Below are 22,023 nucleotides of genomic sequence, written 5' to 3' on the forward strand. Positions count from 1 at the left end.
AACCTTGGATGCCATAGGAATCGCGCTGCATTGGCCAAGTAAACTGACACAGTTTGTGCTGTAGAGCACTGCTCCACAACTGGCGTGCTGCCGCCATGGCATAACCCCAGGCGTGCCGCGATGTTTTAGAATTAACAAAAACACAGACAACAAAAGAGAATAATTAACAAATGCATAGACACAGAGACATCAACATAAAACAATGAAATAGATGTACACATAGACATTGAAATGAGACAGTCGGCAGACACAGAAATTAAAAATAATATAATGAAATAGACGGACAAACACTCCACTTGAGAAAGAGACGCGGGCACACACATCATCATTATAAGCATTGATCAGTCTTCTCCTGGATTAAGTGCCTACAGTTATTTTTGGTCAAAACAAAGATTGTTGCTCGTAACTTTTTATCCTCGTCGCCTACGTCTGAGTCTACAATAATAATAATTAGCAGTCCTCTTTCACTGTTGTAGGATGGCCTCCTGACACTATGTCAGTCATGGGGTTGATTGACCATATTTCAGCACGTCGGTCAATGCATGCGACAGTTGTTAGCCGTGAGACCGGGATCGGAATTAATATTCCCGGATTCATGGTGCAGTGCCCTCGAATGTGTTGTAATCTTCTAAACTTAGTTGAAAAAAAAATTGTGTTAATTTCTTTGCAGATATTAATGAGTGTAATGCCGCGATCGATCCCTGCCTATCCACAAACAACTCCTATTGCCTGAATACTCCAGGGTCCTACAAGTGCAACTGTTCTCCTGGCTACAATGGGACAAACTGCACAGGTAGTGAAAATGTGTCAAAGAGCGTGTCACAGATGTGAAGCAGTAAACTTACATACGAATTAATGGTACAATGAAAAACCAACGGATAAGAGTTGAAATATTGAGTGTATCATTTCTATAAAACAGGGGATAATCGCGAAAGGTAACCCAGATTGTACTGTATGTATTTTGAACTTCTTTCCCACCATACGTAGCCAACTGTGCTTATCGGAGGTGCAGAGGGATGGACAACAAACTAAACAAATAGCAGTTCTAAATAAGGATTGTTAAACACATAGTTAGAATTGTGTGTGCGTATAAAGTATTTTGTTATTGACAGCAAATGCAATTAAAATCTGTTGCAATGGGGTAAATACACTGTAGGTATGACGTCATAGAATAAATGCACACCCTTTCAAAAATGCCACACATACACTGTGCCGTGTCGTTTGTTTTTTGCAGATATTAATGAATGTGCAATTCAAAACGCATGCCATACCAATGCCACCTGTTCTAACAGCGAGGGTTCCTACAACTGCACTTGCAAACAAGGCTTTACAGGAGATGGCAGAATGTGCAGTGACATCAATGAATGTTTGACAAATTGCATAGGCCAATCTGCACAGTGCGTCAACACGATTGGATCGTATATCTGCTCTTGTGCTAACGGATACATCGACATTGGGAATAACAACCCAGGTAACGATACATTAAAGTGGTATAACTGCAAAGGTGTTATTGGTATATATCACGTCAAACACGTTATTGGTATATTACATTAACCACTGTTTACATCCCAATAAATGGTATTAATTTTATGAATCCAAAAGTGATACGATGGATCTGCACTTAAAACAGTTTGTGTCCACCTAACGAAGGTGGACACATCCATCACCTAGACAGATGTTTATACCTATATGGCAAAAAATATAGATGTATGTTTAATTATCTTAGACATGTCATGTGATTGTAAATCATAAACCAAGAATTGCAGTGGTGGCATATGTAACCAGGTACTGTAAGGTGCAAGCCAGTGTTAATGTGCTTTGGCAGTTGAATATCTCTGCATATTAATTAAATATTCTAGTTAGAATTTTCTAGCTCTAGAATTTCGGCGGGCTACGGCCACCTTAGGGGCCGTCCATAAATGACGTCACGCACCTGGGGGGGTCAGACATTTGTGACGATGGGTGACGAGGGGGGGGGGGTTGAGAAATGTGACGTCACATCAAAATGCGCAACTTTAAATATAGACAACACGTTCTATTTAATTAAAGACTTTTTAATAAATGTTTTCTCCTACATCAGAGTGCAGCGCCACATTAAATACGCACATCAATGACAATAGTTTAAAGCGATTTTAAGCATGTTTTATATATATTTTTTTGGGGAGGGGCAGAGCTTTGTGACGTCATATTTGAGGGGGGTCTGACTTTTTGTGATGTGTGACGAAGAGGGAGGGGTCAAAAATCGCCCAAAATCACGTGACGTCATTTATGGACGGCCCCTTATTCTCGTTCCTGTGGAGGGCTTCTCAGCGTTTCACGCCTCGCCCATCACCCCCACTGATGTCCGCTTCTTCCCCCCCAAATGTGTGCAGATACTACTGCCTCTATTGTATGTAGAGTGTGTAGGCATATATATGCCTATACACAATACACTTCTTTTTTGGAGTCGGGGAGTACAACAATTTGGGGGGGTGGGAGGGGGTGGTCGACAATTTTTGGAACCCAGTTGGATAAACTTTTTACCCCCACATCTGGGGGGGGGGGGGGGGGGGGTCCACTTTAACTTCTTGATTCAGGCCTTCTGAAAGGATCTTAGAATTTAGTTGACGGACAAATGGAATGCTGAGCTAGATACAACTGGTCCAGGTCTATTGTTTTTACATATCCATTGAGAGATATGACTATATGGGGGAACTGACAATTTATAAATGCAATGTTGTTGAAGCTAGACTGATGAGGGCAACTAACATCTTTGGTTTGCACTGTCAGGAAGTGTTAACATTCAGAATTAGTGACTAAAGTGTATTCGGTTTAACAAAGAAAGCTCAACACATTTGTGAATAACACTGCCTGAAAAGGGAAGTTATATACCTCTGCTCTTGTTCTCATGGATGGGCCCACATTGGGGGAAACAACCCAGGTAACGATACATTGAGGGGTATATGTATTGATTGTTTAATAATTGCCAATGTTTGGTCCTCACCAGAAAACGGAATCAATTGTGTGGACATTGATGAGTGTAAAACTATGCCTTGCCCTCAATACGAAGAATGCTACAACATCCCTGGCACATACATGTGCAACTGCAGCAATGGTTATAAGCGTAAGTGTTCTGAGTGTGCTCAGTATTGTGAACAATGTTTACTGACACATAGGCTGATGGTACAACTCCACACCTTTTTAGGTGTTATGCATATTTCAATAGTGCGAGTCATATTATCACAACTAAGATTTGATTTACACTTTTTGGAAGAAAAACCTGACTGAAACGCAATAATTATATATAACTTCATTGTAATGTTTAACTCAGAAAACAGAGCTGACGTGTTTACAATATTCTAGAATTCACAATTGGGTTTACGAGGTTGAGCATGCGAGGGAACGACTTCTCGAGCTCATGATTTGATTTCAGGATAAGCACAAGTTGTGGACTCTTTACTTGAAACGGGCTTTTTTCTGCTAAGTACAACTTACAATGTAGACATTTTGAGCTCGAGATAATTGTATGAATCAACAGAGGAGCATGACCAAGAACTAAGATAATTCAAATTAATTAATGAGGTGGGAACAGTTGAGCCAATGCAGATGATCTAGCCGTGTGCCATCATCATTGAAATGGTTAATCAGAGTAATTCTCACCAATATGAGGGCATTTTTTTGTACACGTGACTGATAAACATTTTGTTTACCATATGTGTAACTGTGTTGCTTGTGTTTCATTTAACAGGCGATGGGCAGGAATGTGTGCCTTTGAATTGCAGTCAGACTGCCTGTATCGGGGGATTTTGTAAGAATGGGGGAACATGCTTCAATACACCTCAATGCACCGCCGAATGCAAGTGCCAAGCATCGTACTATGGTACTGATTGCCAGTACGGAAAAACAACTATCAACGCAAGCATTAAAACAGGTAATTTGCGTTGTACAAATATGGCCTAATTTGTTTAAAACACTGAAATGCAATGATTTGAGATGTGACGTGTTAAATGGTTAATGCTTCCGAGTACTTAAAACAAATAATTCCAATCATTTAAGGCAAATGTTGAGATGTAAGTTTTCTTTGTGGGCTAATGTGGCTGTTGACCCGAGAACGTTAGCTATCCCGGCAAGTTCAGCTCGTAGATTCCGCTATCAATAAATATGTGAGCCCTCCCTACTAACTCTGCCACAACTCGTGATAATTGGTTTTTTACCCTATTATCTGGCACAAAACTGACGCCTTTTTTACAAGGAGTCATGTTTACATTGACCACAATACCTGCGGTCGGAACGCAAACAAAAAAAAACAACTCTGATAATGTATGCACTGTCCTTGAAATTGATTGGTCCACACCCGAGACAGCTTTCTTTAGAGCCTCGTCTCACATGGTGTTGGCCCAGAAGACGCCAAAAGGCGCACACTTTCTTTAGAGCCTCGTCTCACATGGTCCAACACCATGTGAGACGAGGCTCTAAAGAAAGCTGTCTCGGGTGTGGACCAATCAATTTCAAGGACAGTGCATACATTATCAGAGTTGTTGTTTTTTGTTTGCGTTCCGACCGCAGGTATTGTGGTCAATGTAAACATGACTCCTTGTAAAAAAAGGTGTCAGTTTTGTTGCAAGATAAAAGGGCAAAAAACCAATTATCATATTTTGTTACTGGCAAATGAGGTTTACAATCTGCCACAACTCAGTTGTTAACGCTGCGAGCAAGAGTGAAAACACGGGGTAATTGCATTTTTTTCTTTCACATGGAAGCAATGTAAACATTTATTTAATCAATAGCATCTAATGTGTAATCTAATTTATATAGTGCCTTCACCAAGGCGATTTACAGAGAATTAAGCACGGTACATATGAATTTAGTGGTGGAAGACGAGGTGAATAAAATAGAATGGGTGAATGAATCTGTGATGCGTGAAATCGGTGAAAGCGAAATTGATGACTGTGATGAATTGAATGAATGGGGCATGAGTGCAATATTATTGGTTTTAATAGACATTGTGAAACCTTAATACAATTTCTTATCCACAACGTCCCATGGAATGTAATCCATCAAAGTGTATTCTGCACAGCAGATGGAACGAAAAATGAATTAAATTGGTTCAATTAAATGCATTTTCACACATTGTCTGCTAAACGAGAAATTTATTTGTACAAACAACACTTATATTATTGTATTGTGATCCCTAAACTGGACGAGAGGATGTAATAGTTTTACATGGCCTGTACAGTAGAACCTCGCTTAACGAGTACCCCATATAATAGTGTAGTGTATAGTGTAATGTATTGTAGTGTGGTGTTTAGTAGTGCAGTGTTGAGTAGTGTAGAGTAGAACCCCACTTAACGACCACCTCTGTTAACGACTAATTGCTTCACGACGGGCCTCCATATCCAAAGCCCAATATGTAGTGTATAGTGTAGTGTAATCGTAGTGTAGTGTATAATAGTGTAGTGCCTCCATAGAGCCCAATGTGTTCGCTTACCGACAAATGTTAACGATGGGCTGTTGTAGGTACAGCAAATATTAATTGATGCATCGTTCCATTGTATACACTCGTGACAGAACAGTAATACCTCGATTTATCCCCCCCCCCCCTTTTAACGTCGCTTCGCAAACAACATCACTTTATAATTATTAACACCACCGCCCGATTAGCGTCGCCATAACCCCCCCCCCCCACACACGCTTACATCGCGCTGACAGGGTCGTCTGCCCCTCTTGCTATCCGTCGCCCCTCGGCTTTCGCCCTCCCGCGGATCGCTTCGATCGACGTCGTTTTGACATTCGTCCCACCGACGATATACCGGGGTGTGACTGCACGCGTCAATGAACGAGTGCCCCCCCCACCGTGCCCAACAGATCCCCACCCCTGGATATTGCGTGGCACCCCCCTTCCCCCCTCAACCACTACCCCAGCCCTTATCCCCACTCCCGGGCACCTTTCCCCAAGCCCAGCAACAACAAACACCGCCGTTCGCCACACTGAGTGCACTTTGAGGCCGCGTGTAGTGTCGAAGGCACGCTGGCGATGAAGGTCACGGTCACGGAACGGGTACCCCTTGGTACTATGGGTTGACTGACTGAGATGACTGCCAAACCCACGTGCACCCTTCCGTTCCCCCCTTGCTCTGGCCGGCGGGTGGCCTCCAGCCAATGGTTGACAAAGCTGTTTCATTTTTGTATAATGTGATGAATTTTACTTCGTGTAATAATTGAGGGTGGAGCAGGTCCCACATTGGTTAGCATGCAGCACCAGGAACCCGGTGACACCAAGTTCCAATTCCCGTCCACGGCTAACATTGGCCACTGATACGATCAATTGTGTCCTCTCCTTCACAAACCCGCATTGACCAGTGTGGTGAGGTATCGTCGAAAAACCCCCATGAGTGATATTGCATTGGGAGGCTTTTATTCAATTGTTGAATGAAAACAGCTGGATAAAAAAAAGATGCATTACTCGGCTACACACGTGTTAATAGCTATATTACCTCGAAATGTTGCTTTATCCAATGCATTGAATGTATGCCAAACATCACGAACAACAGTAAAGTATGGTATGTAAATATAACACTCATTTACGTTTTACAGGTGCTCCAAAGTTGAAAGCCTTCATGAAACTTAACTGCAGCATTTCACCAACACCCACAAATACAATTGAGGAATTGGCCTCAGCCAAAGTAAGTGAATGGTGTATATAAGTTTAATTGCAAATGTTTCTGAAACAGTATTAATGTTACGTGTTTGTGTTCTGTGCGATAACTTAAATGTAACATGTTACCGAAACAATTAGTTATTTTTTAGAATTGACAAATATATTATACTCTTTGGTTCTTTCGCTAAAGTTACGTAGATAGAAAAAATAATAGACTACGACGTTTCGATCGAAACGTCGTAGTCTATTATTTTTTCTATCTATGTGACTTTACCGAAAGAACCAAAGAGTATGAATTCCTGCAGTCACGAAAGCTTCAAATCATGAAAAATATACTGCGAATTTGTAAATTATTAAGTTTGGACGGCCTATGCGAGTCTATCATTTATAAATGTTTGTTATCATCAGCCATGATATCGTCACTGCTGGATGGTCTTGCGATTCTGAGCACAGGCTAATTTCATTACGTCGTCCTCCACTGTGGACATAGCCTCAGGCGTGTTTTTCTTCCTTTGGCTTCCACTCCATAATTCGACCACCGGTCACCATCCATTCCAGCAGCGCGTCCTGCCAAAGTCCACCTACATTGTCTAAACAGTCAATATGATGGTCTCTAACTTGCATATGTTGAATTCACGTTGTCCCTCTTTCTATCCATCAGTTCTTAGCATGCAACTCACCACGCTTCTTTGAGAACTTTTGCGCTTTTTGTCCCATATTCTTTGGAAATGTCAATGTTATTTTTAATTACGTGACTTGAATATAATTAACTTGCCCGGTTACAAACAACAATTGTTGACTCAAAGGTAATGACGTGCCCTGGTACTAATATTGTGAGTAGACATCTACTCAAAACAAATGGTTGTTTATTTATCATGAAGTCAATTGTCTGTTCATTAATACCATTAAATAAACAATTGAAGATTTGTGAAGGACATTGAGTAATTTTGACATTGTAAAGTAGTACACTTGTTTATTAATTTACATTTATCATTCGTCTTTTTGTTGCTTTTTTTCTACAGATTTTAACTAAACTAACACCCCTGTCTTACTTCAACTACTTTTATAACAACAACATTACAAATATCAGGTTGGTTTTGCAAACAAATATCAATCGCAGCCATCAAAGTTTTCCACATTTGAATACTGTACAATGTTAAGAGATAAAGAACATGTAATGTTTCATTTGCATGACATTTGTACAGCTTGTGCATTTTGTGGTGATTTTAGTAAATAATTATGAAATATTTATCAGATTATTTATTTAACCTTACCGGAGTATAATGATACTATTTCAGGAGGGTCCTGCCAAGTTTTCGCAGTCGGGGCAATAATTGCTATGCACATTCCAATCGAGTAATTTGTGGGTATTTTTTTCAAATGTGAACCGTGACACCGGTACACAATGGCCTACTCTTGCAAAGGCTGCCACGAGAATCTTAACATCCACTGTGAAGCAGATGGCGCATATATACGTTTACGGGTAATACACCCGGAACCCCCGGTATTAACCAGGGCGGCCACTAGATTTGAACTGTGAACCTCCAAAACAAGCAGCGAACATACTACCACAAGGCTATGTTGCCATCTTCTTGGTTCTTTCGGTAAAGTCACGTAAATAGAAAAAAACACGTTCAAATAAAAATTAATTGAAAATAATAAGCACAAAAACCCACGACGTTTTGATCGCAACACAAGCAGTCTTCATCAGGCGGAGTATGGTATTTACCATGTGAAAGATCCCCCTGACTATGGTAAATACCATACTGTTTTCTTTCCGCCTGATGGAGACCGCTTGTGTTGCGATCGAAACGTCGTGGGTTTTTTTTGCTCTTATTTTAAATTTATTTAAAAAATATAAATTTACGTGACTTTACCAAAAGAACCAAGAATATGAATTCCTGCAGTCACGAAAGTTTTAAGTCAAAATTGATCTTGCCATCCTTCAGCGCTTAGTAGATCCGCCACTGTAAATGCATGTTTACATTAATTTGTTCTCTATCAATGTTAAAATATGCTCAGACTGATTAATTTATGAAATCTATTTGACGAATCACTTGAATATATACATGCAGTACTCTGTAAACGCATACATTTAAATTCGTGCTCATGATAACATTCACAAAGCTATTCTTTAAAAAGTCGAATTGACGGTGACATGGCATAGCCTCGGCATATTCACCGCTTGTTGCAGAGGTTCACGGTTCGAATCCAGCGGCCTCCCTGGTTTATTACTGCTGGCGAAATAACCACGCTAATGCCATGCATCGTCTGCTTCACAGTGGATGTGAAAGATCCCCCTGACATCATTCGTAAAAGTAGGCCATCGTGTGCCAATGTCAGGGTCCCAAAGTCACTAAATTAGAAAATTGCACCGCAAACTACTCAATTGGGATTTATACGTAGCAATCACTGCTCCCTACCGGCGTACTACTGCCTGTTTGGAGGCCAGGTGCTGCAGTCATCTTGTTCCCACAAGGACATCTGCTATGGGGGGGGGGGTGTCCTTTGAAATGTTTGAGATGAGATGTAAAGCCCTCTGAGACTGCTCTCCCCGAATATAGGGTGCTCTATCGCACACAAATCACTGTCATCGTATTACTGTACTGTACTTCAAAAATAATGGGAACAACCTAAGGATGATGAGCGGCAGAAAGGTCAGCATAAATCACGAGTGAGAAGGCTTCCTGGTCTGAAGAGAGAGAGCTCATTCAATCTAGATTTGAAGTTTTCGTGCCTGCAGGGATCCATACTCTTTGGTTCTTTCAGTAAAGTAACGTAGGTATAAAATAAAACAAATTAAATCACGACGTTTCGGGCACAACACAAGCATCCGTCATCAATTGTTGAAGTGGGCAAAAGGCCCACTTCAGCAATTGTTTCTTGCTGTGGTTGTCCCACCTGATGATGGACGCTTGTGTTGCGCCCAAAACGTCGTGATTTAACTTATTTTATACCTACGTGACTTTACCGACAGAACCAAAGAGTAAAGATGTACTGGGTCCTGGAGATTGGAGGGAGACGTTTTTGGAAATGGAGGTTTTAATTAAGAATGCTAGGGTCTCTTGAGGATATTTTTTATTAAAATGGGAGTAACAGCAGTCTTGAGATTTTAGGGGAAGGTACTGGATGAGACAGAGGCATTGACAAAACTGGTGATATAGGGGGCCAAAGTAGGTGGACACTGAGGGATGAGTTTGATGGGCAGGGGATCAAGGATGCAAATAACTTTTGTACGTTGAAGATGATTTGCGATCAGAGCAGAATAGAAGTCTGATTTCAACCCCACCAGCTCTGACTGTTAAGATTTGCTTTGAGCCTTCCAGATGAAGGTAATTCCTCTACATCAAATTGATACAGTTAAGCATTTATTTTACGTATATTTGATGATGATTTTGTTAACATTTGTGATTTTTTTTACGTGTATTGCAGCAGCACGGATAATAAAGTTTTTTTTGTGGAGAGCTATGCTCAGTTTAACTACACAACGGAGAGTGCTGTGTTTGACTATTATACAAACACTCTGGAGACTGATATTCGGAATCAATTCAACACGCGAGCAGTGGAATCCATGGTTCTCGTCAGTTTAACAAAGGAACAACGTAAGACTTGAAAAATTCCTCTGATATTACTGGCTTAATACTCTGTGAAAAAAACTTGGTAATGCAACATCTATCCCGCGTACACACCACAATTTGGGTGAATGTGTGTAAGTCTATAAATGTGATTTTAGGTATTAACAGCATTATTCAACAGTACATTATGGATCTTGACTTAAAGCTTTGGTGACTTAAAACTTTTTGGAGATTTTTTTTATTTCTAGCACAACATCAAAAGTAAATAAATGCATAATGAATTTTCGATTTAAAGCTTTCGTGACTGCAATGATTCATCTTCTTTGGTTCTTTCGGTAAAGTCACGTAGAATGAGAATAAAATAATAAATTGATAAAATAAAATAATATTATTGTGTTATTTTATTTTATCAATTTATTATTTTATTCTCATTCTACGTGACTTTACCGAAAGAACCAAAGAAGATAAATGCATAATGCATTATTTACTAGTATACATTGTTTCAATTAGGGTTACAATTGTTCTCACAATTCAAATGTTTAAATTGACTCCTGACATTGGTTTCATGGGAAGAAACACATTTTTAAGGCATTTATATCTCCAACATTCTCATGGTACAGTTGACATATCCCTGTACTCCTCAAACTAAACAAATCATTTTAAGTTCTATTAACTTATTTTCAGATTTTAATATATATGGTTCATCAATATGGTTTGCACACATTATTTTGCAGTAATATACACATGCATTTTGTAAGAGTTTGCTCACGAATAGAATGCATGGCTTTTACATTAATTGAGTGGCATGCATATATATTCATATACACGATTCGTACAGAATAACTGCACAGTAATTAATTAATAATGATAATACAATAACTATTAGTGAAATCAACGTGTTAATGTTCATAAAAAATTTTGGTGTGATTTCAGTTTCAAAGGATGAATTAAAACAATACATAAACTGTTCTACAACTATGCTTAAGTACGTACCAATATGGATAGATGGTATAGGCTTTGTGTGCCAGTCCCCTTGCATCACCGAAATCTACTGCAAGAACGGAGGGGAATGTCAGCACACATCAAAGGGGCCAGTGTGCACGTAAGTGCTCGATTGCGGTCGCAAACCACCAAGCACTGTGTTTATGCCAACACTTTTTGACGGATTTCGCGCATTTCTGTTTCAACATTTGTTGTGTGGAAGTCAGAATTCATCATAATCTGTGCATTATTGATTGTATGTGTTAACATACAATAATAATAGGAGTAATGATGAAATGCTCCCTGACAGATATAGGCAGCACAATATTGGAAAAAAAGTGTTTTTGGTAATCTGCACCTCCGATTAGCACGGTTGGCTACGTACGGTGCGAAATGAGTTCAACATACATACATGCAAGTTGTGGCCAGATATTTAATAATCGATTATTCTTTTTTCTAGATGCGCACCGAATGGAATTTACCATTCCGATGGAGATCAATGTCAGCACCTCACTGTGACGTCTCCAGCCTTCTTTGGCATTTTGTTTGGTAGCCTTGGTGGAATGTTATTACTGGGAATAGGCATCTACGCATTCTGGAGATACAAGTCTGGAAGAACCTATACGCTGTTTGGTAACAAGGGCAGGTATGAAATATATATCTTCATACACTTTCAGAAATATATATTTAAAAATAGTATGCATTAAAGTTGGGCACCATCTCGACTTGTTTCAACATTTGTTGTGTGGGGCTTGTAACTCAAGTTATCAATTTAATGGAATTACTAGTTTAGTCTTTTTATAAAGAGGATAGTTTTTACATCTTGAAAATATTATTTGGTAATAACTATTTTAGCAATAGTTGATTTGAACATTGTACCATGTTGTATTTATCTGGGGGGGGTGGTGGGGGATCGGTGGCATCATGGTTATGGCACTGCGTTATGAACCCAGTGGCAGTGATATCTGAAGCAGTTTTTGGCCCCACACCTTCACCAACCTGTACTAACCAACATGGCGAAGTATGGTTAAACACTTCCATGACAAACATGGCATAGGGGGAGGCCTTCATCCTGCAGTAGACGGACAGAGAATTGTACATTATTTCACGATCATATTATTTATACACGGCTTAATACTGCATACAGCTCCTGGTGGATTATGTGTGTGGGTTTAATTGTATACATCTCAGGAATTTACATCCCCATTTTTTTAATCTCAGTTACACATATTTAATTATGGCCAATTATGACTTTCAACAAAATTCTTCGTTGAAGGCTTCAACAAATTAAACGGGCAATTTGTTTGTGACACTACGAAAATGGAGATATACGAGATCGTCTACAGTCCTATCTGCTATTTGTAAAACGGTGGCAGGGGTGGCCCAGTAGTAACGCCCGTGCCATGCAGCAGGAAGGACCTGGGTTCATTCACTTATTCGGGCGCCTTTCTTCGTGAGGTTTGCGTGTTCTCTCCCCCTGCTTCTGCCTGGGTTTCCTCTGACTTCTTCAGTTCGCTGCCAAAGCTAAAACACACCACACACAATGTCACTGGTGTTGGCAAAATAACCCAACTTAGCAGGACCCTCATGAAAAAAGAGTCTTCAGACTTGGTGTGTCTTTCTTGTTTAAAAGTGAAAAAAAATGAACACAAATTCCCACTGTATCACGATGTGGTAAGGTGACATTCCTGTGTGGTCAGGCAAATAATTACACGGAGAGAGAGAAACAAATCCATTACTATATGAATGTTTTCCGTTCTTTAAAAAAAACATCATTTTGGCAAAGGGTTAAACAATCATACATTTTTTAATAAACTAGCATCCACAGTCAATGAAGGCCACCCATTGCTTTCGCCGACCCACGTGGTCCCGCGATCCCAAAAATATGTCTCACCCTTGCACGAGCTGATCCCAGTGCTCACTCTTTCCGTCTACGTTCTCGGCCATGGCTGACATTAACATCACCAGTCCCCATCCTCTGGCTGCTGCCCCTTCTTAGCAGTATGTTCTGCCAAAGCTCACTTTATCTTTTTTTTTACAATCGATACAATGTCTCCAATTTGTGTTTGTTCCACTGATCCTTGTGCTCCTTTTCCTATCTCTGAGCGTAATTCCCAAGTATGCTTCTTTGTGCGCTCGTCAGATGATCGTTTTACATTTTCTTTCTTATTGTCGATCCTTCTGATCCATACATCATAGCCGGTAATATACACGGATATATCTTCCGAGTGACATACGAAATACTGTTGCGTTGTAGGAGGTACACTGTAAAGAAGTGATACTGCAAAAAACATACTTTATTTTGTTCTTTAACTTGATGTTGATATGCAAACAAAAAAGTCGTTGCCATGCCATTTTCACATTTTTGTTGTTGTAAATAACACCTAGCCATTCCTGATGAATAGCCAGTGATAACCTTGCCTTTCATTACTCTGACTCCTGAATCATCCCTGGGTTGATCGCGGATGTCTGCTACCACTGATAATCCACATGTCTCATCACTGTTTCAAATTGGATACTGTGGTAACTTGCTATTGCTCGAAATGCTTTTGATTGGAAACAAGATTACTTAATTGCTCTTTTGTATTGTACAGTCTCAATGGCAGTCATCCAGGAAGTGCGTCAGCCTATGACAATTACTCACGTAAGTAAATAATACAGATTTGTTGATGCATTGTGTAAACTAATACATAGTATTTTTATTTTAAAGAAAAGCAAAACGTATATTTTTAAATCTCAGTTTAACACGTAATAGGCTTTCGCGACCAATATCCATAATAGAGGTGTTTGGGTTAGATCGTGTAAATATGCAATCTCAATTGAAATCTCAATTTAAAACAATACAGTCTGTAATATATATTGATTAGAATGTAATCTCTTGCTTGGTAACCAATGATAAATGTAACTTTAATGTCTAGCGGCATCACTCGAGTGTATGGTGGAATGGAAACTCTGCAATTCTATAATGGTTATTATTCTTGGTTCTTTCGGTGTAGAAGGGAAACAATAAAATAATAAAAATATAAAACAATAAAATTCTCAAGACGTTTTGACTGCAACACAAGCAATCATCATCAGGTGTGAAAACCACAGCAAGAAAATTTTCATCAGGTGTGAAAACCACAGCAAGAAAATTTTCATAAGGTGTGAAAACCACAGCAAGAAAATTTTCACACAGCAAGAAAAATTTTCACACAGCAAGAAAATGTTCTTGCTGTGGTTTTCACACCTGATGATGATTGCTTGTGTTGCAGTCGAAACGTCGTGAGAATTTTATTGTTTTATATTTTTATTATTTTATTGTTTCCCTTCTACGTGACTTTACCGAAAGATCCAAGAATATGAATCCCTGCAGTCACGAAAGCTTTAAATCAAAATCTATAATGGTTGTCAACATTTCCGTTTATTAGTTAACCGGTATGTATTTTACATAAATAAATGTTATGATGAGTGTTTCTACGGGTGTTATTATCACCTATGAATCTGGTATGCAATGCATTTGTTTACATTCACTATTGCCATACGCATAGTGAGGGGCAACACAGACGGATGGTGTTTGCCCAACTCTGTAGACATGTTGTTGCTTCATGGAATATTTGGACTAAATATAACGCATAGGTCAGAAGAGGTTACATATTTTCATGAGAATTACCTCAGTGTAACTTAAATCAGTATATCGATTCGAATTATCGTTGTCTCGGTTTTGTTTGCAATCGTTTAAAATGTGCTCTTTGCATCTTAAGACTTCACAGAAACGTTTGTATTCTATGTTAATAGCCAACAAGTATCTCCAGAACTGATTCATCTGCTCCTTTGGTAAAACTCGAGGCTTACGAACCTAAATATTCATCCAAATTTGCACTTCAGTAACGTTCTATGTTGGGTTCCTGCAGCCTTTTCACGACTAATATTACTAAGCAATGTGCATGAATAGTAAGTGCCAAAGTACTCAGGTACGTTTAAATGTAGCACAGAACAGGTATAAGGAGGAAACTCGAAGCTAAGAGACGAGCACGGACACTTAGTAAACCCTTAGTATTCGCAGGGATACGTTCCTGGAGAACGGCGCTATTTTAAAATACGTGAATGATAATACTCGAAGCTTAAGAGGGAAATACGGTTTGGCGGTGTAATATGCATTACGTTTTAACATAAACACATAAACTCTATATATTAATGAATACATATATTGCGTGATATTGTGTTATTTAACTTACCTTTAATAATGATGAATGTGCACATGTTTAAAAGTTCAAATATCAGCAAATTACTAAATTAATAGTGCACTGTATTACTTAAATGCAGAGAGTGAGAGAGCCAGATGTGCATGCAAATAAGGGGAAGGTTATCCCAGGTTACTGTAGCATAAGAAAAAGGTAACACAAACATAACGTATTTCTTCCTTGACAGTGCATAGTTGTTGATAATAAATAAACACTCAGTAAAGGATGGTATCACAAATTCACAGGTGACAAAAGTTAGGTTTAACCACTAAACCGCTAATAAGTCTTAAGCGCTATTCTCTCTGCACCTAATAAAGAAATACATAAGCATGCTGTGTGTATTCACAGGGGAAGGAGCGATTAAAGGAACACATGCAGCAGAAACAGAGGTTTATGGCGTAAAATCCGATTTGGCTTTCACTTCATGGCGCCCCGTAATTCGTGACATCAACACCACCAAGGTAAGTGCAAATGCTCTAGCGCAAATCTTATTTCGAGGTGTCCAATATGAGTTGTTTTTTTATGGATTTTTTTAACATAATTAATATAAACAGCGCAACTCTATAACTCATTCGTCGCTTATTTTTTCAGATATCGATTCAACGACCGTCGGTGTTAAAAGGGTGTTCTGATTCGGAACAAGCCTTCCATGACCTGGAATAAGTGAACGAGTGAAGGAGACGGAAACAATGCCAATGACGTCATGAAGCATCCGAGTTATTCTACACAACTTCTGCCTAATTGCTGCGGTTGCGTTGAAATTATGCTATAATTATACAAATATTTGTATTCCTGAATTTAAATGTTATATAAGTGATGGTATTGTTTTTGTAATTAATTCGATACTTTGAGAATCTAAGCTACATTATCTTCAATAAGTATTCTTTGGGTCTTTCGGTAAAGTCACGTAGATAGGTTAAAAGAAAATAACAATCTTAAATAACAATTATCTTAAATAAGTATTATGATTTAAGGGTTGACTATGATTTGACGGTTTTGTGAAGTGCAATTTGAGATTTTTAAATACAAGCATAACTTCATGCATTACATTTTGATTTAAAGCTTTCGTAACTGCAGGGATTCATATTCTTGCATTACATTACTTATGTGCCTTTATGATGTATGTTTACATCCCTGTTTCCAAACTTTGTTTATAATTCCGTTGGGTTTTTTTCCACCTTATTCGCATGAAAACGTCTGAATTTTATTGAAAACGCTCATTTAAAAAAAAAAATGTGTTATTGTGATAGCACTTTGACATCTTATCCACTATATTTCAGATTTTTTTTTTTTAGTTTTCAAAACATTGTCATGAAACCAAATTCATGACAATGTATGGATTATTTTGCAACAGCGGAATTAGAAATCTTTGCTTAGAATGTCAGTGTGATCATGAAAAATAGTATCCTATGTTAAATGAATGTTGCCCTTGAAAAAAATGCATATCTTTACAAGTATTTATATGTGGGAATACCTTAATGTTTAAAGAGGCTGATATCTGAATGTATTAACTCATATTTTATGCATTTAATGAATGTACGTTGTATCCATATTTATGAAATATTTCCGACAAAGAACATGCCAGCGCTTGCAGATGCTATTGATTGCAACTCATTGAAGTATTGCTGGTTCATAATATTGCTTGTTACAGTTAAAATAACACGACATAACCTGCCACTGTTGAGCACAACCTCAGGAAAACGAAATAATAGAATGTACACAAGAGGATTACATTATCAACATTAATTTACTTTGTAGATTTCATGATTCTTAGTCAGGGGTATTTTAACGTTTGCAAAACAGACTATGATAAGTCATTGCAGTAATACATGCAAATGTACACCAAACCAATCTGAAACAAACGAGAATGCTACGCAAGGAGCTGCTGATAAAATGGAAGACGACATTCCTGTGTTGCATTTATTTGGGGGAGCAGTGGGTGCATTGGTTAGCATACCAGCTATGAACCCAGCAACCTGAATTTGAATCTCAGCCATTGCTAACATTGGTGGCAAGCAATATCTGGGCTGGTCATGGATCCTCCCCCCAGCCTTCACCAACCCAGCATGGTGAAGACTAACTGCATGAGGAGGCCTTAATGGTGGGAAAAAATTGATAAAGCCCAATGATATTGACATACATGTGAGAAGCCACTACCCTGGATAGGTGATAGCATCTGCTGAATGAAATTTAAATTACCTAGCAGAGAAAATGTGGATTGTAGCAGGTCTGCCTTCCACATTTTTATCACTGCAATACCGCTGTGCAGTCTCTTATGGTCACGGGTAATGCTGTTTTAATCGCAATAATATTTAAGAATAAAATGTGATTCAAATGAATTGTATGTTTTTTGTTAAACCTGCTTCAAATTAAATGTTAACGATATATTTTCGTTTTTTTCACTGAGTGTTTTTTTCGGCATGGTCTACGACATTTCACTTCATGTGCTGGGAGATTTCTGCAGTAAAAAGTCAGACGTGCCGAACAACCTGAAAACACACCGGGGCCGTACAGCATAATTGGGAAAACGTATGCAAGGGTGCTATAAGATTTTCAACTCTTAACTGCAATAACCTGATCCATGCCATGGTTACATTTTGTTCCAATAACATGCAAAATTTCTCTCCATAAAATGCTGAAAGGGACACTGTCATAAAAATCACATCGGTCAATAACACTGTGGCCTTTAAAGGAAAATATAAAATAGGTACCTTTCTACCATTGTCCCTTCTTTTTTGTACCATGAAGAAGGGCCATTGCCCACGTCATCTAGTTTAGGAGCCGTCCATAAATGACGTCACGCACCTAGGGGGGATCAGACATTTGTGACGGGGGGGGGGGTGAGAAATGTGACGTCACGTAAAAATGAGCAACGTTAAATATAAACAACACGTTCTACTTAATGAAATATTATTAGAACAACACTAATTTTGATTAATTTTCATTATTAACTTTTTGATTATTGAAATGTAATAAGGTCACCTTTTATTTATAGTATAGATTATATTATCAGAATCAGAAAGGGTTTTATTCGCCATGTAAGTTCACACCGACACGGAATTTACTTTGGCAGGATGGTGCATACATTCAACATATAGGAATCTAAAATCTTAAATAAGTTTTAAACAAGTCTTACTATAATAAGGGCTAAAAGTCTAACACCAAGGGGCTGAAGTATATAAAATTAAATAAATATCGAATATAAAATAGCTTTAAGATATAATTAAAAAAAAATACAAATAGGGTAACATAGTTAATATCGGCAAGGTGTCGTTATGTAGATCAAATGTTAAAAACAGTGTTAGCCCTTGGCCTTGTTCAACAGGCCAGCAGCAGATGGGAAGAAACTGTTTTTATGGTGTGAGTTTTTGGTCCTGATGGACTGAAGCCTTCTGCCGGAGGGGAGTAGCTGAAACAGAGAGTGTCCAGGGTGGGAGAAATCGGCCATAATCTTCCTCGCTCGCCTCATGGACCTTGTCGTGTGCAGGTCCTCGAGGGTTGGTAGATTGCAGGCAATTACCTTCTCAGCAGTGTGGATGATACGCTGCAGTCTGCTCTTGTCCTTGGCAGTGGCAGCAGCGTACCAGGCGGTTATGGAGGAGGTGAGGATGGATTCAATGATCGCTGTATAGAATTGCACCATCATTGTCTTTGGTAGGTTGAATTTCTTCAGCTGCCGTAGAAAGTACATCCTCTGTTGAGCTTTCTTGGTGAGGGAGCTGATGTTCAATTCCCACTTGAGGTCCCGGGAGAGAATAGTGCCCAGGAAGCGGAAGGACTCTACAATTTTGACTGGGGAGTCTAACAGGGTGATGGGGGTGAGTGGTGCTGTATTCTTCCTGAAGTCCACAACCATCTCAACTGTCTTTAGAGCATTTAGCTCTAAGTTGTTCTGGCTACACCAGGTCACCAGATTGTCAGCTTCCCACCTATAGTCAGACTCATCCCCACCAGAGATCAGCCCAATGAGGGTGGTGTCATCCGCAAACTTCAATAGTTTGACGGACAGATGATTGGAGGTGCAGCTGTTGGTATACAGGGAGAAGAGCAGAGGGGAAAGGACGCAGCCCTGAGGAGTTCCGGTGCTGATGGACCTGGAGTCAGAGACTTGTGTTCCCAGCTTAACGCACTGCTTCTTGTCAGACAGGAAGTCTGTGATCCATTTACAGGTGGTGTATGGCACGTTCAGCTGGAAGAGCTTGTCCTGAAGCAGGGCAGGGATGATGGTGTTGAAGGCAGAGCTGAAGTCCACAAACAGGATCCTGGCGTAGGGTGCTGGGGCGTCCAGATGCTGTAGGGTGAAGTGGAGGGCCATGTTAACTGCATCGTCCACAGACCTGTTGGCTCTGTAGGCAAACTGAAGGGGGTCCAGGAGAGGGTCTGTGATGGCTTTGAGGTGTGCCAGGACCAGGCGCTCAAAAGACTTCATTACCACAGATGTAAGGGCGACCAGTCTGTAATCATTTAGTCCTGTTGGCCTTAGCTTTTTGGGCACAGGGATGATGGTGGAGGACTTGAGACAGGCTGGTACATGACATGTCTCCAGGGAGGTGTTAAAGATGTTGGTGAACACCGGAGACAGCTGGTCAGCGCAGTGCCTGAGGGTGGCTGGAGAGACAGAGTCCGGCCCGGCTGCTTTGCGTGGATTCTGCCTCTTGAAAAGTCTATTAACTTCTCCCTCCTGAAAGGAGATAGTCGTCTCTGTAGTATTGGTGGGGGATGGGGCCTCTTGGGTTGGAAGGGGTGGTTCAGGACAGTCCAATTGTCTTTCAAATCTACAGTAGAACTCGTTCAGGTCGTTGGCTAGGCGGGAGTCGTTAGTGGTGTTGGGGGCTCTGGGTTTGTAGTTGGTGATCTGCCTGAGCCCTCTCCAGACAGAAGCAGCGTCGTTTGTAGAGAACTGGTGTTTTAGTCTCTCTGAGTACAGTCGTTTAGCCTCTCTCACCGCTTTGCTAAACCTGTTCTTCGACTCCTTGAATCTGTCTCTATCTCCACTCCTAAACGCTTCCTCCTTCTCCAACCTCAACCTTCTGAGCTTTGCTGAGAACCAGGGCTTATTGTTGTTAAAGTTCACCCTGGTACGTGTTGGGATACAGCAGTCCTCACAGAAGCTGATGTAGGACGTCACAGCCTCTGTGAGTTCATCCAGACTATTGGTAGCAGTCGTGAACATATCCCAGTCAGTACAGTCTAAGCACGCCCGCAAATCTTCCACAGCCTCACTGGTCCACTGTTTAGATGTCCTCACAGCAGGTTTACAGAGCTTTAATTTCTGCCTGTATGCAGGAATCAGGTGGACCATGGCATGGTCAGAGTGTCCTAGTGCTGCTCGGGGGACGGCATGGTAGGCTCTACTGACTGCAGTGTAGCAGTGATCCAGAGTGTTCCCTTCTCTGGTTGGGCATTTAATGAATTGTATGTATTTGGGGAGTTCGTGGCTGAGATTACCTTTGTTAAAGTCGCCAAGTACGATAACCAACGAATCTGGATTTGCTCGCTCCACACTCAGAATCTGATCGGCGAGCATGCGTTGGGCCTCTTTAACCTGAGGACAAGGCGGCAAATAAACTCCGACCAAAATGAGCGACGTGAACTCGCGAGGCGAGTAAAACGGTTTACAGGTTATAAAAATTGATTCAAGGAGTGGAGAACAATGTTGCAGAATCACTGTGACATCTACACACCAGCCACTGTTAATGTAAAAACAAATACCATCGCCTTTCGTCTTGCCGGAGAGTGCTATGTCACGATCCGATCTTACAAGATGGAATCCTGCTAGTTGTAGCGAAGTGTCCGGAATCAAATCACACAGCCATGTTTCCGTGAATCACAATGCAGAAGCTGAAAGAAAGTCTTTGTTTTTTACCATCAGTAGCTGAAGTTCATCCATTTGTTGTACAGTGAACGTACGTTGGAGAGGAAAAAGCTCGGAAGCACTGTTCGGATCCCGCGTCTGCGTAGCCGTACTAGAGCCCCCGACCGTTTACCCCTTGGGTGGCGTTTCGTTGCTTGAGCAAAGCCTAGCGCGGCATTGACTAGAATGCCTACTAATTCTGCCGCTGGAAGCAGAAAAGTAGGAATTAAATCCACAGGAGTTGTTTCCCTGATATTTAAAAGTTCGTCTCTTGTTAGAGAACTCCGAAAATCTTGGCAAAACACTGAATTGACAGACAAAACAAGACAAAACAGGGCGCACCGACCGGCTGAGGCTACCATCATCAGCGCCATCTTCGCACCAGCACGGGTGTGCTGAACAGCAGGACTCTCTCACCAGCACTGGTGTGTTGAACAGTAGGCCCCTCTCACCAGCATGGGAGTGGTGAACAGCAGGCCCCTCTCACCAACACGGGTGTGATGAACAGTAGGCCTCTCTCACCAGCATGGGAGTGAACAGCAGGCCCCTCTCACCAACACGGGTGTGATGAACAGCACGCCCCTCTCACCAGCACGGGTGTGATGAATAGTAGGCCTCTCTCACCAGCACGGGTATGCTGAACAGCAGGCCCCTCTCACCAGCACGGGTGTGATGAACAGCAGGCCCCTCTCACCAGCACGGGTGTGTTGAACAGCAGGCCCCTCTCACCAGCACGGGTGTGTTGAACAGCAG

At 40.5% G+C, this 22,023-nt stretch overlaps 1 protein-coding gene across 1 annotated transcript in view; it reads left to right on the forward strand.

Moving 5' to 3' along the window:
- Nucleotides 1-17,803, forward strand: part of LOC116946998 (uncharacterized) — a 111,298-nt gene extending 93,495 nt beyond the window's left edge. The window contains exons 71-82 of the mRNA XM_076070184.1: nucleotides 671-793; nucleotides 1,235-1,471; nucleotides 2,987-3,103; nucleotides 3,728-3,910; nucleotides 6,574-6,662; nucleotides 7,660-7,727; nucleotides 10,070-10,239; nucleotides 11,146-11,314; nucleotides 11,654-11,839; nucleotides 13,788-13,837; nucleotides 15,765-15,877; nucleotides 16,008-17,803. Of these exons, the coding sequence (XP_075926299.1) occupies nucleotides 671-793; nucleotides 1,235-1,471; nucleotides 2,987-3,103; nucleotides 3,728-3,910; nucleotides 6,574-6,662; nucleotides 7,660-7,727; nucleotides 10,070-10,239; nucleotides 11,146-11,314; nucleotides 11,654-11,839; nucleotides 13,788-13,837; nucleotides 15,765-15,877; nucleotides 16,008-16,079 (1,577 nt within the window). The 3' untranslated portion in view covers nucleotides 16,080-17,803. The remainder of the gene's footprint in view (nucleotides 1-670; nucleotides 794-1,234; nucleotides 1,472-2,986; nucleotides 3,104-3,727; nucleotides 3,911-6,573; nucleotides 6,663-7,659; nucleotides 7,728-10,069; nucleotides 10,240-11,145; nucleotides 11,315-11,653; nucleotides 11,840-13,787; nucleotides 13,838-15,764; nucleotides 15,878-16,007) is intronic.
- The last annotated feature ends 4,220 nt before the right edge of the window (nucleotides 17,804-22,023 follow it).

This window comes from Petromyzon marinus, chromosome 28 (assembly GCF_048934315.1).
Source record: "Petromyzon marinus isolate PM22_M1 ecotype Great Lakes invasive population chromosome 28, UKy_Petmar_22M1.pri1.0, whole genome shotgun sequence".
In the NCBI taxonomy this organism is placed as follows: domain Eukaryota; kingdom Metazoa; phylum Chordata; class Hyperoartia; order Petromyzontiformes; family Petromyzontidae; genus Petromyzon; species Petromyzon marinus.